This window comes from Chelonus insularis, unplaced genomic scaffold, assembly GCF_013357705.1.
Source record: "Chelonus insularis isolate UGA/USDA-ARS -01 unplaced genomic scaffold, ASM1335770v1 contig_351_pilon, whole genome shotgun sequence".
NCBI lineage: Eukaryota > Metazoa > Arthropoda > Insecta > Hymenoptera > Braconidae > Chelonus > Chelonus insularis.
Genome location: NW_023276516.1, coordinates 207,141 through 220,379, shown reverse-complemented (window position 1 = coordinate 220,379; position 13,239 = coordinate 207,141). Strand labels below are relative to the sequence as shown.

The 13,239-nt window shown below is 27.3% G+C and overlaps 2 protein-coding genes across 27 annotated transcripts in view; both read right to left on the bottom strand.

Moving 5' to 3' along the window:
* The window catches only part of LOC118066622 (longitudinals lacking protein, isoforms A/B/D/L), a 92,017-nt gene that overhangs the window by 31,778 nt on the left and 47,000 nt on the right, over nt 1–13,239 (bottom strand). For 2 of the 25 annotated variants that reach the window (XM_035082752.1, XM_035082753.1), the window contains exon 7: nt 10,323–11,134. The exons of 14 other annotated variants lie outside the window; for them this stretch is intronic. In XM_035082752.1, the coding sequence (XP_034938643.1) occupies nt 10,338–11,134 (797 nt within the window). In that variant the 3' untranslated portion in view covers nt 10,323–10,337. Of the gene's footprint in view, nt 1–568; nt 925–1,720; nt 2,166–2,461; nt 2,734–6,995; nt 7,250–7,908; nt 8,130–8,412; nt 8,649–10,322; nt 11,135–11,534; nt 12,014–12,204; nt 12,458–12,898; nt 13,196–13,239 lie in introns of those variants that run through there. 9 more of the 25 variants (XM_035082772.1, XM_035082765.1, XM_035082791.1 and 6 more) reach the window with 9 other exon arrangements.
* LOC118066627 (zinc finger protein 524) lies at nt 4,371–6,255 on the bottom strand. Of its 2 annotated transcripts, none has more exons than XM_035082808.1 (2): nt 6,172–6,255; nt 4,371–5,306 (listed from the first exon to the last, which is right to left on the bottom strand). In XM_035082808.1, exon 2 carries the CDS (start codon nt 5,302–5,304, stop codon nt 4,852–4,854), a length of 453 nt encoding a protein of 150 aa, XP_034938699.1. In that variant the 5' UTR covers nt 5,305–5,306; nt 6,172–6,255; the 3' UTR covers nt 4,371–4,851. The 2 variants fall into 2 exon arrangements, with proteins under 2 accessions (XP_034938699.1, XP_034938700.1); XM_035082809.1 differs by lacking the exon at nt 6,172–6,255 and adding an exon at nt 6,055–6,169.

Below are 13,239 nucleotides of genomic sequence, written 5' to 3'. Positions count from 1 at the left end.
GATTGTAATTTCCTTCTTTTTGATGTCAAGTCTTTTTGAAGTACGTCCAGATATTTTTTTCTCTTTTCCAAGTTGTTTGAAGTTAATTCTTCGTTTTCGTGATCTTGTTATGCATACTTGGCCTTTGAATCCACACCCGTTGACCTAAAAATAAAAAATAGCTTTAGATGGGTTCTAAAATAAATATATTTGAACACAATTTATTGCTGATTCTTCGTTGAATCATTGATCTGTATAAAATTCATACCAGTATTTTTAAATCAACCTGATTATTGAATTCTTGATGTAAAAACTCTCTAATTGAATAAATAAAAATAAATTAAATCATATTTATCACAGGACTTGTATATTAAATAAATAGTAAATAAAAATATCTCAGTGATCACTCGTTTAATTATATAAAAATATATAAAAGAAACTAATTATGGTTAATTTTGAATCAAACACATAAATATTAATTAAAAATTATCCCATAAAAATATGTAAAATCTATAAACGTAGAAAAATTAAATAAAATTGAAAACTTTAAGCTCAATCGTAGAAAAATAATTTAGAATTAAAAAAATTCTATGAAAAGCACGCATTAATTATTATCAATAATCGGCGTATAAGCAAGCAAATAATTTTCCATGTTTCCAATTTTTTCATAATGCTGTCGCCTGATGTGTCGAAGCCAATGAGGTTTCCTCTTGCATCTCTGAGGACAGAATGGACATTGAAATAATGGCTCCTTGCCACATTCCCATCGTAAATGGCGCATTAATGAATCCTTCCTCTTATAGCTTCTATCACATTGGGTACAAATAAATGGACGACTGCCACTTTTGCATGCCATGTTGGCATTAGGTATCTTGAGTTGTGCTCCTGAACTTAAAGTGTTGGCATGTTGACTGAGAAAATTGAACCTCTGGAATTTGTTAAAATCTGTAAGCAAAGACCTTAATTTTAAATAGATTCTCCAATTATTTTCGATTAATCTTGAATCCAACACCACCACCAACGATCCAATTAATCAGTTGACTCTCTAAATCATCGTGCAAAAAATACAAAACTCATCATCAAACAAAAATCAATATTAAATTATCATCATCATCATTATCAAAATCACAAGTCAAGTAGGAAGATTTATAGATCACAATGATCCATGACATGCGTAAATTTTTTCTTTATGAAAAAATTAATTAGTCAAATTAGCGCTGAGATCATCACTATTTTGGAATTGTTTTAAAATATTATTAAAATTAATTAATCATTTATACACTTTTGTACTTATTTATGATAAAACTATGGATTATAATCGTGGATATCCTTGACAGTTAAACAAATTTCTGTAAATAAAAAATTAAAAGTTAATTACTTATTTTTTCTATGTGAATTAGTTTAAAACATCCTGATAATATTTTATTGAAGAATATTTTGACTGTTAAAAAATATTTTAATCTATTCTATTCAACAATTTTCTTTATTGTACAAAATGAACATTATATATTTTTTTCACTTTATATATCAGTAATTTTAAAGTAGTCAAAAAAATATTTATGTTCTTTAAATAATTTTTAAACATCTTAATCTAAAGCTGAAACTACAACAGACATAAAAAACATTAAAATTAATTATCTGTTGATAAAAAAATCTTATAAAAAATCGATGAAAATAGTTTTTTGTTCACACAATAATGTGAAAACTTGTAAGATCTCACTAAGGAAGAACGATTGCAGTTTTTGGAATATTTTTTTCATCGGATCATGATGAAATTATGGACTGAGATTGATGCTTATTTACATGTTTTGCAAGTTTATCACGACGATAAAATTTTTTTTGACATAAGGGGCAAGTATGTTTTGGTTCTTCAACATGAAGTTTAATGTGAGCTGTTAAATTATGCTTATAAGTAAATTTTCCATTACAGAAACGGCACTGATATTTTGGAGCTTTGCCACACTCCATTCGAAGGTGTCGTCTTAAACATGAAGATCTCATATAGAAACGATTACAGTTTGGACACTTGAAGGAAGTTTGACCTCTGGCTGTTCTAACTGGTTGAAATGATGATGATGATGACATTGATAAATGAATATTTTCAGATATTCTAGATCTTCTCCATCCAGCTCTAGCACTCACAGTATCCATTTCATTTAGAATTCGTCGAGGTCCATGCCATACACCTGAAAAATACATAATATTATGAAATAACTGTTCAAATAAATTACTTCAAATTGCTGAAATTTATATTCAAACACATGATTAAAGATGAAATTATTTCATTAATTAATGCAATATCAAGAAAATTCTAAGATTAAAAACAATTTATTATTTAAAAGCACTCTTTTAAATTACTTAAATTATCATTACAAAAATAAAATTATTTTTGTTTCGTTTATGTTTGATAACAAATAATTCACTATCTATATTCATAATAAATGTAATAAAATATTATTGACTATAATCCATTTGAATTGTTCTCAAGTTGAGAACATCAGGTAAAATTAGGAGGAGGAAAAGGATCACTTTTATTCTCATTTTTGAATGGATGAAGTTGTAAGTGAATACGATAATGTCTGAGTAGACTGTGTTTATGCTTGAATTTAGAATGACACATAATGCACTCAAACTTTGCTTCTTTTCCACACTCCAGCCTCTTATGCCGTTGAAGAGAAATAAGTCTCCGGTAGTTTCTTCCACAGGCATCACATGGAAATATTTCGTTTATTCCCAATTGTTGCTGCCAAGGAACTGAAAAAAAAATACATTCATTAGTTAGATGAGTTCTAAGTAATGATAAAAATAAATAGGATACTTGGGAAGGTTGAATAAGATATTAATAAATAAATTAACAAATATTTTTTTTAGAAAATAACCCGCAACAAAGTGTCTTTCTTTTATTAATAATTAAAAATTATTAATAATAATATAATTATTATGGTAATATTAATATGAAAAAACGTCAATAATATTCTAAAATTGGTATTATAAACCTTTCCAAAAAAACATTAAATATTGAGGAATGATTAATTGATAAACATTACCGATTTATTCCTCACTACTTCATACAAAAATATCAGAGAGTCAAAAGTTTAAAGTAAATTAAAAGCGAATTACTGTAAATTCACTTACAATAATATATAATAATAATAATAATAATAATAGTAATTAAGTATATAATAGGTACCAAGTTCCAAATTACAAAGTTAATAATTATTATAATAATAATAATAATAATAATAAACATAATAGTAATTATAATCATAAAGAGAATTATATGAATGATATAATAATAATAATAATAATAATAATGATGTAAATAAAAATAATTCGGAATAATTAAATCGAACGTAAGTCTAGTTCGCGGAGCATTCCTTATTTAAATAATATTTTCAACATTACAAAAGTTATTTTTTTCATTTTCATAATTACAGAATTAAAGGTAACGCTTTAAGACAACGAAGAAGGAGGAAAAATTAAATAATGAAGTATTTCTATAAACTATATGTGTACATATATTATAAATATGAACAGAGAAGAGCGATAATTCCCATACGATGCTTCGCAGGCACAAAAGTCAATGGCGACTATTCGCTAAATACTGATATAAAAAATACTGACGTCTATTTATCTATTTTTTTTTATTTTTTTTTTTGTAAATTTTTTATTGTTTTTTATTTATATATAAAGACGTCTTATTTTCTGGAATCATTGTCTCTATCTGTTGTTTATTGTACGAATTGTGCAAAAATCCCCTGTCCACTCTAAAGTAAAAACTACAAAATCTTTAAGTATTTATATAAAATCATGGTTAAGTATTAACTCATGATTAAGTTTTTATTGATAAAAATAAAAAATGCTCATTCTCTATTTTTTTAATTTTTTTAAATACATTTTTGTTTGTCTAAAAAATTCTTTATCACGGCTATAATGATCTATTGATCATTATTTTATTTTAGCTCGATTAATTATCATTTTATTAAAAATTCTATAGTTAATTAAGGATTCATTCGTTGACATATTACATTTGGGAATGTTTTAACTAAAAATCAGTTTCGACTTTATATAAACAATACTGGAGTGAAACGGTAATTGAACCCAACTATGGAAGCAGACGTTGTATAAAGTTATTTCGTATTCACAATTCCTTAAATATCTTTTATCAAATAAAATTAGTTTTTAATTGGGTTCAGAATTTATGTATTACATAAAATATTTAGAAACGTTTATGCTTCCTTGTAAAAATTAATTTCAAAAAATAGAGCACCTAATATTTTCTTTTATATTCTAATTTCGCGGAATATATTTATATATAAAATTAATTAATTAATTAATGAAAAATAATTTCGTGCAACTCAATTTAAGAATTACATATAATTTCGAATAACGGTAACAAACCCGTGTAATAAAAATTATAAAAAATTTTTAGCCCTAAACATGTGCTTCTACTGTTCCTACCATATTTTTTTAAAAATAAATTTAATGCTTAAAAAAATTAGAAATACTAAATTGTTATGAAAATAAATGTTTTTTCTCTGGCTGGAGTATTTTCATGACTGCAAATAATAAAAATCTGAGCATTTTTTCGTTAAATAAACATAAAAAAATAGAAAGAAAAAGCAAAATGAGGTAGGTAAGTTAAGTGAACTGATTAAGAGTACTGTGGTAGCACTTCTAATACCGTCTCGAGTTGTCACGATGGATATTAGAGCCAGAGTAACATTTACTTACTGCATGGACGGTTTAACTGAAGCAAAATTTTCTCTTTACCAAGTAACCACTTAGAATATAATTCAGTTAAAATATTTGACATATTTTTCTTACTTTTTTTTCACATGATAGTACCAGTAAAAGCACTCGTTTTTATTTTTAATCTCGAGAACCTTGAGAGCCTTCATCGTAACCCACTTTCTGATGATGTCTCTTGTAGTGTACCGTCAAATTTCCTCGCTGACGTGCTTTGTAAGGACATTCAGGACATTGAAAAGCTGGTGGTTTGCCACCACATTCAACCATTTCATGACGACGCATTGTACTCTTCCATCTATATCCTTTACCACAAAAACGACAACGGAATTTGCGTAGCTGTTCATGAGGTACTCCAACGTATGTAAGGTCACGAGGTTGTGGTAAAACTTCAAAGGAATCAGGAAAGATGACTTCTCGAGTTGATCGTTCACGCTCACGCATTAGTGTTGAATCGCTGAAATTTCCATCTGTCGATCGAGTACTTCGAGTTTCACTCCCTGGGGAACGGTTTTTTTTCGGATGTTTCCTGCTTCCACTGTAGTCCGAACGTAAGAGGGATAGAAGTGCTCCCATTCCTGTAACAACAGCCACCGCAAGAAAGCGAAAGGCGCAAATTAAACAAAAAAGAAAAAAAAATTAATAAAAGAAATTCTTTGAAAAAAAATAATACATAAAATAATAAATAATAACAAATAAATAGGGAGGCATTGGGAATAATAAATTATAAACTTAAATAATGATAAATGTAAACACTGAAAAAATAAAGTTATTTAGTCAGTGCACATTTGGGTCGTTGGTAAGGCTGATGATAATGCGGTTGATGATAGTTATTTTTGCAAGTAGAATAGTAGATTAAAATTATTTTTTCATATAAAAAACCCATAACCAACCCAACACAAATGAATCAGCCAATAGCCCTGGAAAAAATGTGTAATTCTTATGTGCCCAAGTATCAATTTTGCCAATTTGTGAGAAAGTTGTTGTTGAAAGATAGAGAAATAAGGAATGAAAACAGTCAAGTTAATTGAAACAGATAATTTAAACTATTTATATATCTATAGATAAAAGAAATATATTACAAAATATTCTATATTTATATTTATATCTATATATAGATATATTTATTCTATATATCTGTTTCTTAAATTCTTTTTTTTTTTGTTTTACTTTTTAGCTTCAACTTATATTTGTTCAGCCCTCAAAAATAATGAAAACAAAACAATTATATTATTTTACAAGTCTCATCGATTATTTCGACCAGTTGAAATGAAATCTGTAAATATTTTCAATGACCGAATTACATGATTTTAATCTTAAACTCACATGTAATATAATGACGACTAGGAATCAATAAGGAATCCAGTCACTCAATTTTCAATATATTTCAATTAATAACTAACGTCATATGTCTATATAAATTCATAAAAAGGATTTATATACATATTAAACACGATGAATGAGCATGTGTTTGTGTAGGCTGCTCTTTTGCATTCGTTTTTGACAAATAGGACACATAAATGGTCGATATTTGCCGCACTCATATTGTTGATGACGAGTTAAAGAACTTTTATTCAAGTAGCTTCTGTTGCAAGTATCACATGGGTAAGGTTTTTTCGTTACCATAACTCTAAAACTCTGCGAACCAAGACCTGAAACAAAATACACAAAATTTTTTAGTAACTGCTCTAATTATCCAAACATTCGAAATCTATAATAAATTAAATATTAATTAAACTAAATCATTTAGCAGGTATCAATGTAGATCCTATCTTCATGTCATCAATAACATGCTCCATTCAATTTTTAATTTTATCTCTTATTATTGATTCACACTCAAAATACAAGTATTAATCATGTTGATTTCTTAAAATTTATAGAATCTGTTAAAAAATTTTTCTTTAATACACACTCACATTCACAATACTTATAAATATACATTAATTCATTTTCCAAGCAGTAGATTATTCTAACTGATAATAATTATTTTTGAACAAGATTTTTCGCATTATTTCACAATTGTATAAAATACACACGTTAATTATATTTCAAGCAATTTATAGATAATTATTATAATTATTCAAACATGTAAAAAAAAAAATTATAAAAAATGTTTTAATTGAATACTTATGATTGATAAGTGTTGATGTATGTAGATGTGTCGATTTAATCGATATTGCTGCCATTGATCACATTTTAAGAGAGCGAAAATATCATAAGTTTTGAACAAAAAACTTGCAATTAGTTGATGTGTGTAATAATATAAACAATACATTTTAAAAATTATAAAAATCTTATTATTTATGCTTGGTGAAAATGTGGGTGTTTAGATTGAACTTCCTTTTTGAACTAAACCGGCAAAAAGGGCAATGAAATTGCGGCGGCTTTCCGCATTCCAGTCTTACATGTCGTCGCAATGATGAAGAACTTGAATAAATTTTGTCACATTTCTCACAAACATAGCCAGGATTAATATCTGGCTCACCATACGATCTCCAAGCTGTTCTTCTTCTCCTCCGTCCTGTAAAAAGTAATAAATAACAAGTCAGTAAAATATTAATACTATTTAAATAAGTATAATTATAAAAATAAAAAAAAAGAAACAGCTTTACACTAGAATCAGTAGCGAATTTCCTATAGGTACATTAGCTTAAATAATAGTTTAATTTTGAGGATCCTTAGTGAATGAATTGAAATCCATCTCTATACTTAGTAATCAGAATAAATAATTTTATTCATGTACAAAAATACTATCGTTTGATAACGACGATTCTTTGTCACCAAATTAAAAAAAAATTGTCTATTAATTTATTTAATTTTAAGATTGTAGACGTTATGATGAATTTTTGTTTCGAAGCAGTTTGTATTGAATTTGCTTGATGAATTCTTCCTTTCCTGAACTCACAAGTGTTGGCCAGCATTCGGAATTTTCTCTAATATGCCTATGCAGAGATTTCTTCCATTTATATGCTTTAGAACACGCCAAACATCTATTGATACCTCCTGGAAAAAATTAAAAAATCAATCGTCCATTAGTACTATATACTAGGTCAATTATCCTGTAATTAAATCAAAAAATAAGAAAAATCTTTATCAATATGAATGAATTAACTAATGTAAGGTTGGTGTACATGCAAAGTTGAAAATACATATAGTAATGTTTGCAATTTTATAAAATTTATTCAACGATGGTAATCAAATAAAATGATTGCGAATGTGTTTCAATAAATTGCAACGAAGTTTCGCTCGTTTTGGACAATGAAGACATTGATATCGTGGTGGTTGACCACATTCTTCTTTAATATGTCTCATTAAAGACGTTTGCCATGAATAACATCTTCCACAACGTGGACATTGATATAACTTTTTCGGATGACCAATTGGACGATCTCGATTTTCATCTGGAAGAGATTTATTGAAAATTGTTAATATGATAATACAAATAATCAACTCAAAACGATTAAATATTACAAAACTAAAAAACAATGACAATTTTATCTTAAGAAATAATATGTTAAGATAAAAATTAGATGAAAAATGATATAGAGAATTTGATTGATCTTAATTAATCTTCATTTTCTGAAAAAATTTATAACAAAATTATACAAACAACATACAATCAATAAAATTATACGAATTATAAGTAGTACTTTTTAGAAAATTTCTGAAATATTCATATAGACTAGATTTTTATTTTATTTAACGTGAATATCTTCTTCTAAATGTTTGTTTGATTTTAGTTCTGCAATCTTGTCCATGTTTTTTCATCAAATGAGTAATCAAATTATGTCGTAATTTAAACACACGTGAACAGTAAACACAAGGAAATGGTTTTTTTCCACATTCTTCACGAATATGTCGTTGAAGTGATTTTTTCCATGTAAATATTTTCGTACATCCACCACAATGATAGTGATGAGCTGAAACAAAATTAATTTCAAAAGTTAGTAAGCTGTTTGAATAAATATTTCTCTCACACGTTAATTACACACCAAATGAGTTTATCTATCACATAACACAGATTCAACTTGTTTTCATGTTGTTGATAAAAGTATGTTAGCTTAAAAGATAATATGATACTTTGAATTCTCATTAAATAATTTCTTTGACACTTTATTTATGCACTTACGAAAATACATAAATTTATAAATGCTAGGTAAAGCAACAAATCTATGAATATTCAATATACGATTAAATCCTCAAATAAAAAGGAATAGACTGTAATATAGCACTAAGATCACATGAGATCCTTCGAAGCATATTTTTTACATTGAACACAGAGTACACCGAGAAAAAAAATAATTAAAAAATTTATTATCAACCGAATAAATAAAATTTCTTCATCACTCTAAGCTGAAATTCATCAGCATTTATTTACAATAAGCAGTCTCCTATTTTATTCGTACTTATATTTTGAGAAATTATTCATCTCAATCATAAATACTTTTTAATCATAAATAAATAAATAATAATAAATTTTTAATACAATAATATAATCAAAAATAATTTTGATTTAATAATTTTTCTTCTCAGTGCAGACAAAAACGTATGAACAACAAAAAAAAATGTAACTCTTCAATAGTTAAAAGTCTTCAAAGAGTCTAAAAATAATTAAAAACAACCTGAAAATAAAAAAAAAGTCTGGCACAAAGAAAACTACTTAGTTTAAGGCATTGATTAAAACCGATGGAGCCTGGAGTATTACTACACTCTCAAGTCAGGCTTCAAGGTGTTTATGAGTTCGCTGATGGTATTTTAAAGTGTTGCTCCGCCTGATGAGCATGTAGAATGAATGCCTTGAAAGCTGCAAATGGACAGAGTGTGCACTTGAACTGTGGTGGCTCGCACTTGTGTTTCAGATAGTTGCTCCACATCTTGTAGAATTTGCTGCACTTGAGGCAAGTGTAGCCAAGCATTTGGTCTCCCACATACATCTTACGGTAAGCTGTAATCAAAGAGAACAAATCAATTCATCGATTATAAATTGTTAGTCAATTATTTTCTGAGATAAACAAAAATAGCTAGTTAGATAGTACACGCTTATGGGAGAAAATAAAAACCAATTTCATTCCTTAAAGTAAAAAAAGCAAATCTTAAAAGCAAACTTTTATTTCTAGAATAAGCTGCTTAGCTTAGTAATCCATAAGCTCACTTAATCCAATGTTCTTTTAATAAAGAAATAATTTTTTATTTATTTATTCATTATTCATTCGTTATATAATTACATGTTTTTATCATTATGTATTTTTTTAAAATAACCGTAGATGACAAACATTGCTGAATCTTGACTATAAAATCTTCAACAAATCGTCTTGAATAAGCTTGTGAACTACAAACATAATGCAAATTAACTCAAAAATCTACATATTTTTTAATAACATACTTAAATATATGGAATAATTTTACATCAAACGAAACAATGAAAATAAAAAATTAAAAGTATCAGGCTCAGAATTGTTGAATTATTTTTTTCAAATAATATTCAAAGAAGAAAATAAAATCATTAAATTTTATAGAATAACTATAAATGATTTTTCTAGAAATGATTTTTAAATAAACGTAATATTAAAAAAGACTATGTTTTGTACAACATAGCAATAGTGAAAAAATTATGTATTAGAAGTTTTATCAAATTCTGCATCAAACTTTTTAGAAGTAACTGCTTTGCAAGTTACTATATTCTTGGAGACTTTACGAAGTTTATTATGATACCGAACGTTTAAATCATGTCTTGGAGTGTTGATGTGTCTCAAGTAGTTTCCCTTATATCCAGTTCTGTAACGACACAAGTCACATGAATATTTTTTTTTAAATCTTTGACCACACTCAATAGTACGATGACGAGACAAGGAAGAAGCCCAGAGATACTTTCTTCCGCAATCCCCACAAGTATATACTCCATCCACTGAGACATACTTATGGTACCGATGGTAACGAGATTGAAATTCATCCACCTTACGATCTGACCTTTCTAGCTTTTCCACTGAAGAACTTGGACCATGTTCTTCTTCCTCTGAATCAATGTCTTTGGTAGCACTAATAGTATCAAGTTTTTTTATTTTTTTTTCCATCATCACTTGATGCTGTCGACATTTTCTTCGATGACGACTAAGAGAAGTAGTCCAAGTGTAAATTTTTCCACACATCTCACATGCATAAATTCCAGGTTTTTTCGGTGCATAATATATTTTTTTAATCTTCGTTGGTGTTTTATCATCTACATTCTCATTTGCATTTTCACTCATTTGTTCTTCTATCTCTATTAATTCTTCTTCTAAAACTTCTTCATCAACATACTCTGGTTCTCCATTTTTTTCCAGTTCATCCATCACTGTTTCTGTGAACTCTGTATCACTTAAATTCCATTTTTCTGCGTTATCTTCTTCTAATTCATCTAGGAAAGGTCCTGAAACAGATTGTAGAAAGTTGAAATATTTGTTCAAAAACTGAAATAAAAGTATTAATAAAATATTGATAAAATTCAATTAATAAGAAAAATAATCAGTTGAAATTTATTTAAGAAAATACCATAAATTGTAGTATTTGAAAACTTTTTATTTATTCAACTTTTCCAGATGATTAATCAAGTCGAAAAATACTTGTTTTTTTATAACGTATCAAGACTTTCTTTGCAATTAAATTTAAATGAGTAAAATCATTTTCTATTTGTAATAAAAACAAATTAAAACATATAAAATATTGTAAAACAGTCACAAATTCCATAAGATAGAATTACGTAACAATTTAAAGCTTAAATGAAACAAAACAATACGATCAATTATTTAATACTTTAGGGCCCGGTGATTTCAGTATTAACTTTGGAGTTATGTTTCTTTAATCACAGATATATCACCAACGATTCTATGAAAAGATTTCATGTGTCTCCGTACGCAAAATCTATAATTACTGCGGAAATTACAGAGTTCACATCGATACTTTGAAGCTGGAGCTGATTCATGAACATTTTTAATATGTCGCTCCATATTAGCTTTATAGGTGCTCTTATACGAGCAAAGACTACAGGAAAATTGAGAACCACGTTGATAGATTTTACAATTTTGCATGTGACGTTTTAACAGATTTTTTAATGGAAATGTTTTCCGACAAAATTTACAGCAATATCGTTTAAATGCTGATGTATTTGGTGTAGCCAATGGATCATTCTGAACATTTAATTTTTCTGGATCACTTGGAACTACTGGTGGAATCGTTTGAGGCACATGAATTGTGATTCCAATGAAGTTTGGGTTTTCAGGAAAATCCGAATAATTCCAACTGCTTGTTCCTAAAACAAAAAAAATAGCTCATGAATTTTAGTTCACTTTTCACTGAAAATAGCATTTATATTATGTTTCATCATAGGATAGAAATTTAGTACTAGGATTCGTTAAATATTCCTGAAAAAATTGGCAATAATACAATATTAATATTGAAAAATGTATTTTCTTAAATGGAATAGAAATTAGTACAGGATCTATAACAAAGTATTTTTGTAATAATAATTAATAATAATAAAACTTAGGATCGCCAACAGAAAACCTCATTCCATTTTTGTGAACAGCAGCGATGTGTCGTTGTAAATTAGAATTTCGAGTGAAGCTGTAGTTACAAAAACCGCAAGGAAAAGCGCGATTACCACCACATTCATATTTCATATGTCGTGTCAGTGTATAGCGCATCGAATATGTACGACCACACGATGGACAAACAAAACGTGATTGAGTGACACCTGCAACAAGGAAATTATTTTAAAAGTTAAAACAATCATTATTTGATTTTCTAATAACATTCATAAATTTGTGATTATTGTACCAGTAAATTTTCAAGTTCATGTTTGTTCTTTATTTACTTTGTTTTAATGAACAAAAACAATACCTCGTAGCAAATTAAATAATTAAATATAAATTTGATGAAATCGAAAAATTAAAATTTGGTCATGCCTAGCAATAAAAAAATACCTCTGATTAATAAACAATTCAACACACATTATCTCTTCTTTAACTATATATATATATATATATATATACTATTAGATTAAAATAATAGATATAATTTTAATTGTTTATTGAATGACATAAACAATTTTGATTTTACTCAAAGAGTTTTTAAGAACAATGGAACACTTTTAAAAGCTGAATTTAATGATTTTTAAATAAATAATAAGAACTAATAACTTAATAATAGATTTATGATAACATTCTGCCTCGTGGTACTTTTAAATTATGAGTATTTTCAATATGTCGGCGTAAGCTGAATTTTTGTCTGTATTGATTAGGACATAGATGACAATGGAAAATTCTTTCAGAGCCACATTCAAATCTTCTATGTTTACTTAAGCTGGTCTGATGACGATAGGATTTAGAACAATTAGAGCATGAGAATAATTCTCTTGATTTTCGGTGTGAATCTTCACTGCTTGAAGTATGATGAAAGATTTTTCTTTGCCATGAATGACAATTTTTTATATCTGAAATCATAAAAGTATTTATTCACATTAGTATATGATTCATT

What these genes read in the sequence shown, in the direction of transcription:
- LOC118066627 (XM_035082808.1), bottom strand. Translation starts at nt 5,304, where the DNA reads ATGGGAGCACTTCTATCCCTCTTACGTTCGGACTACAGTGGAAGCAGG.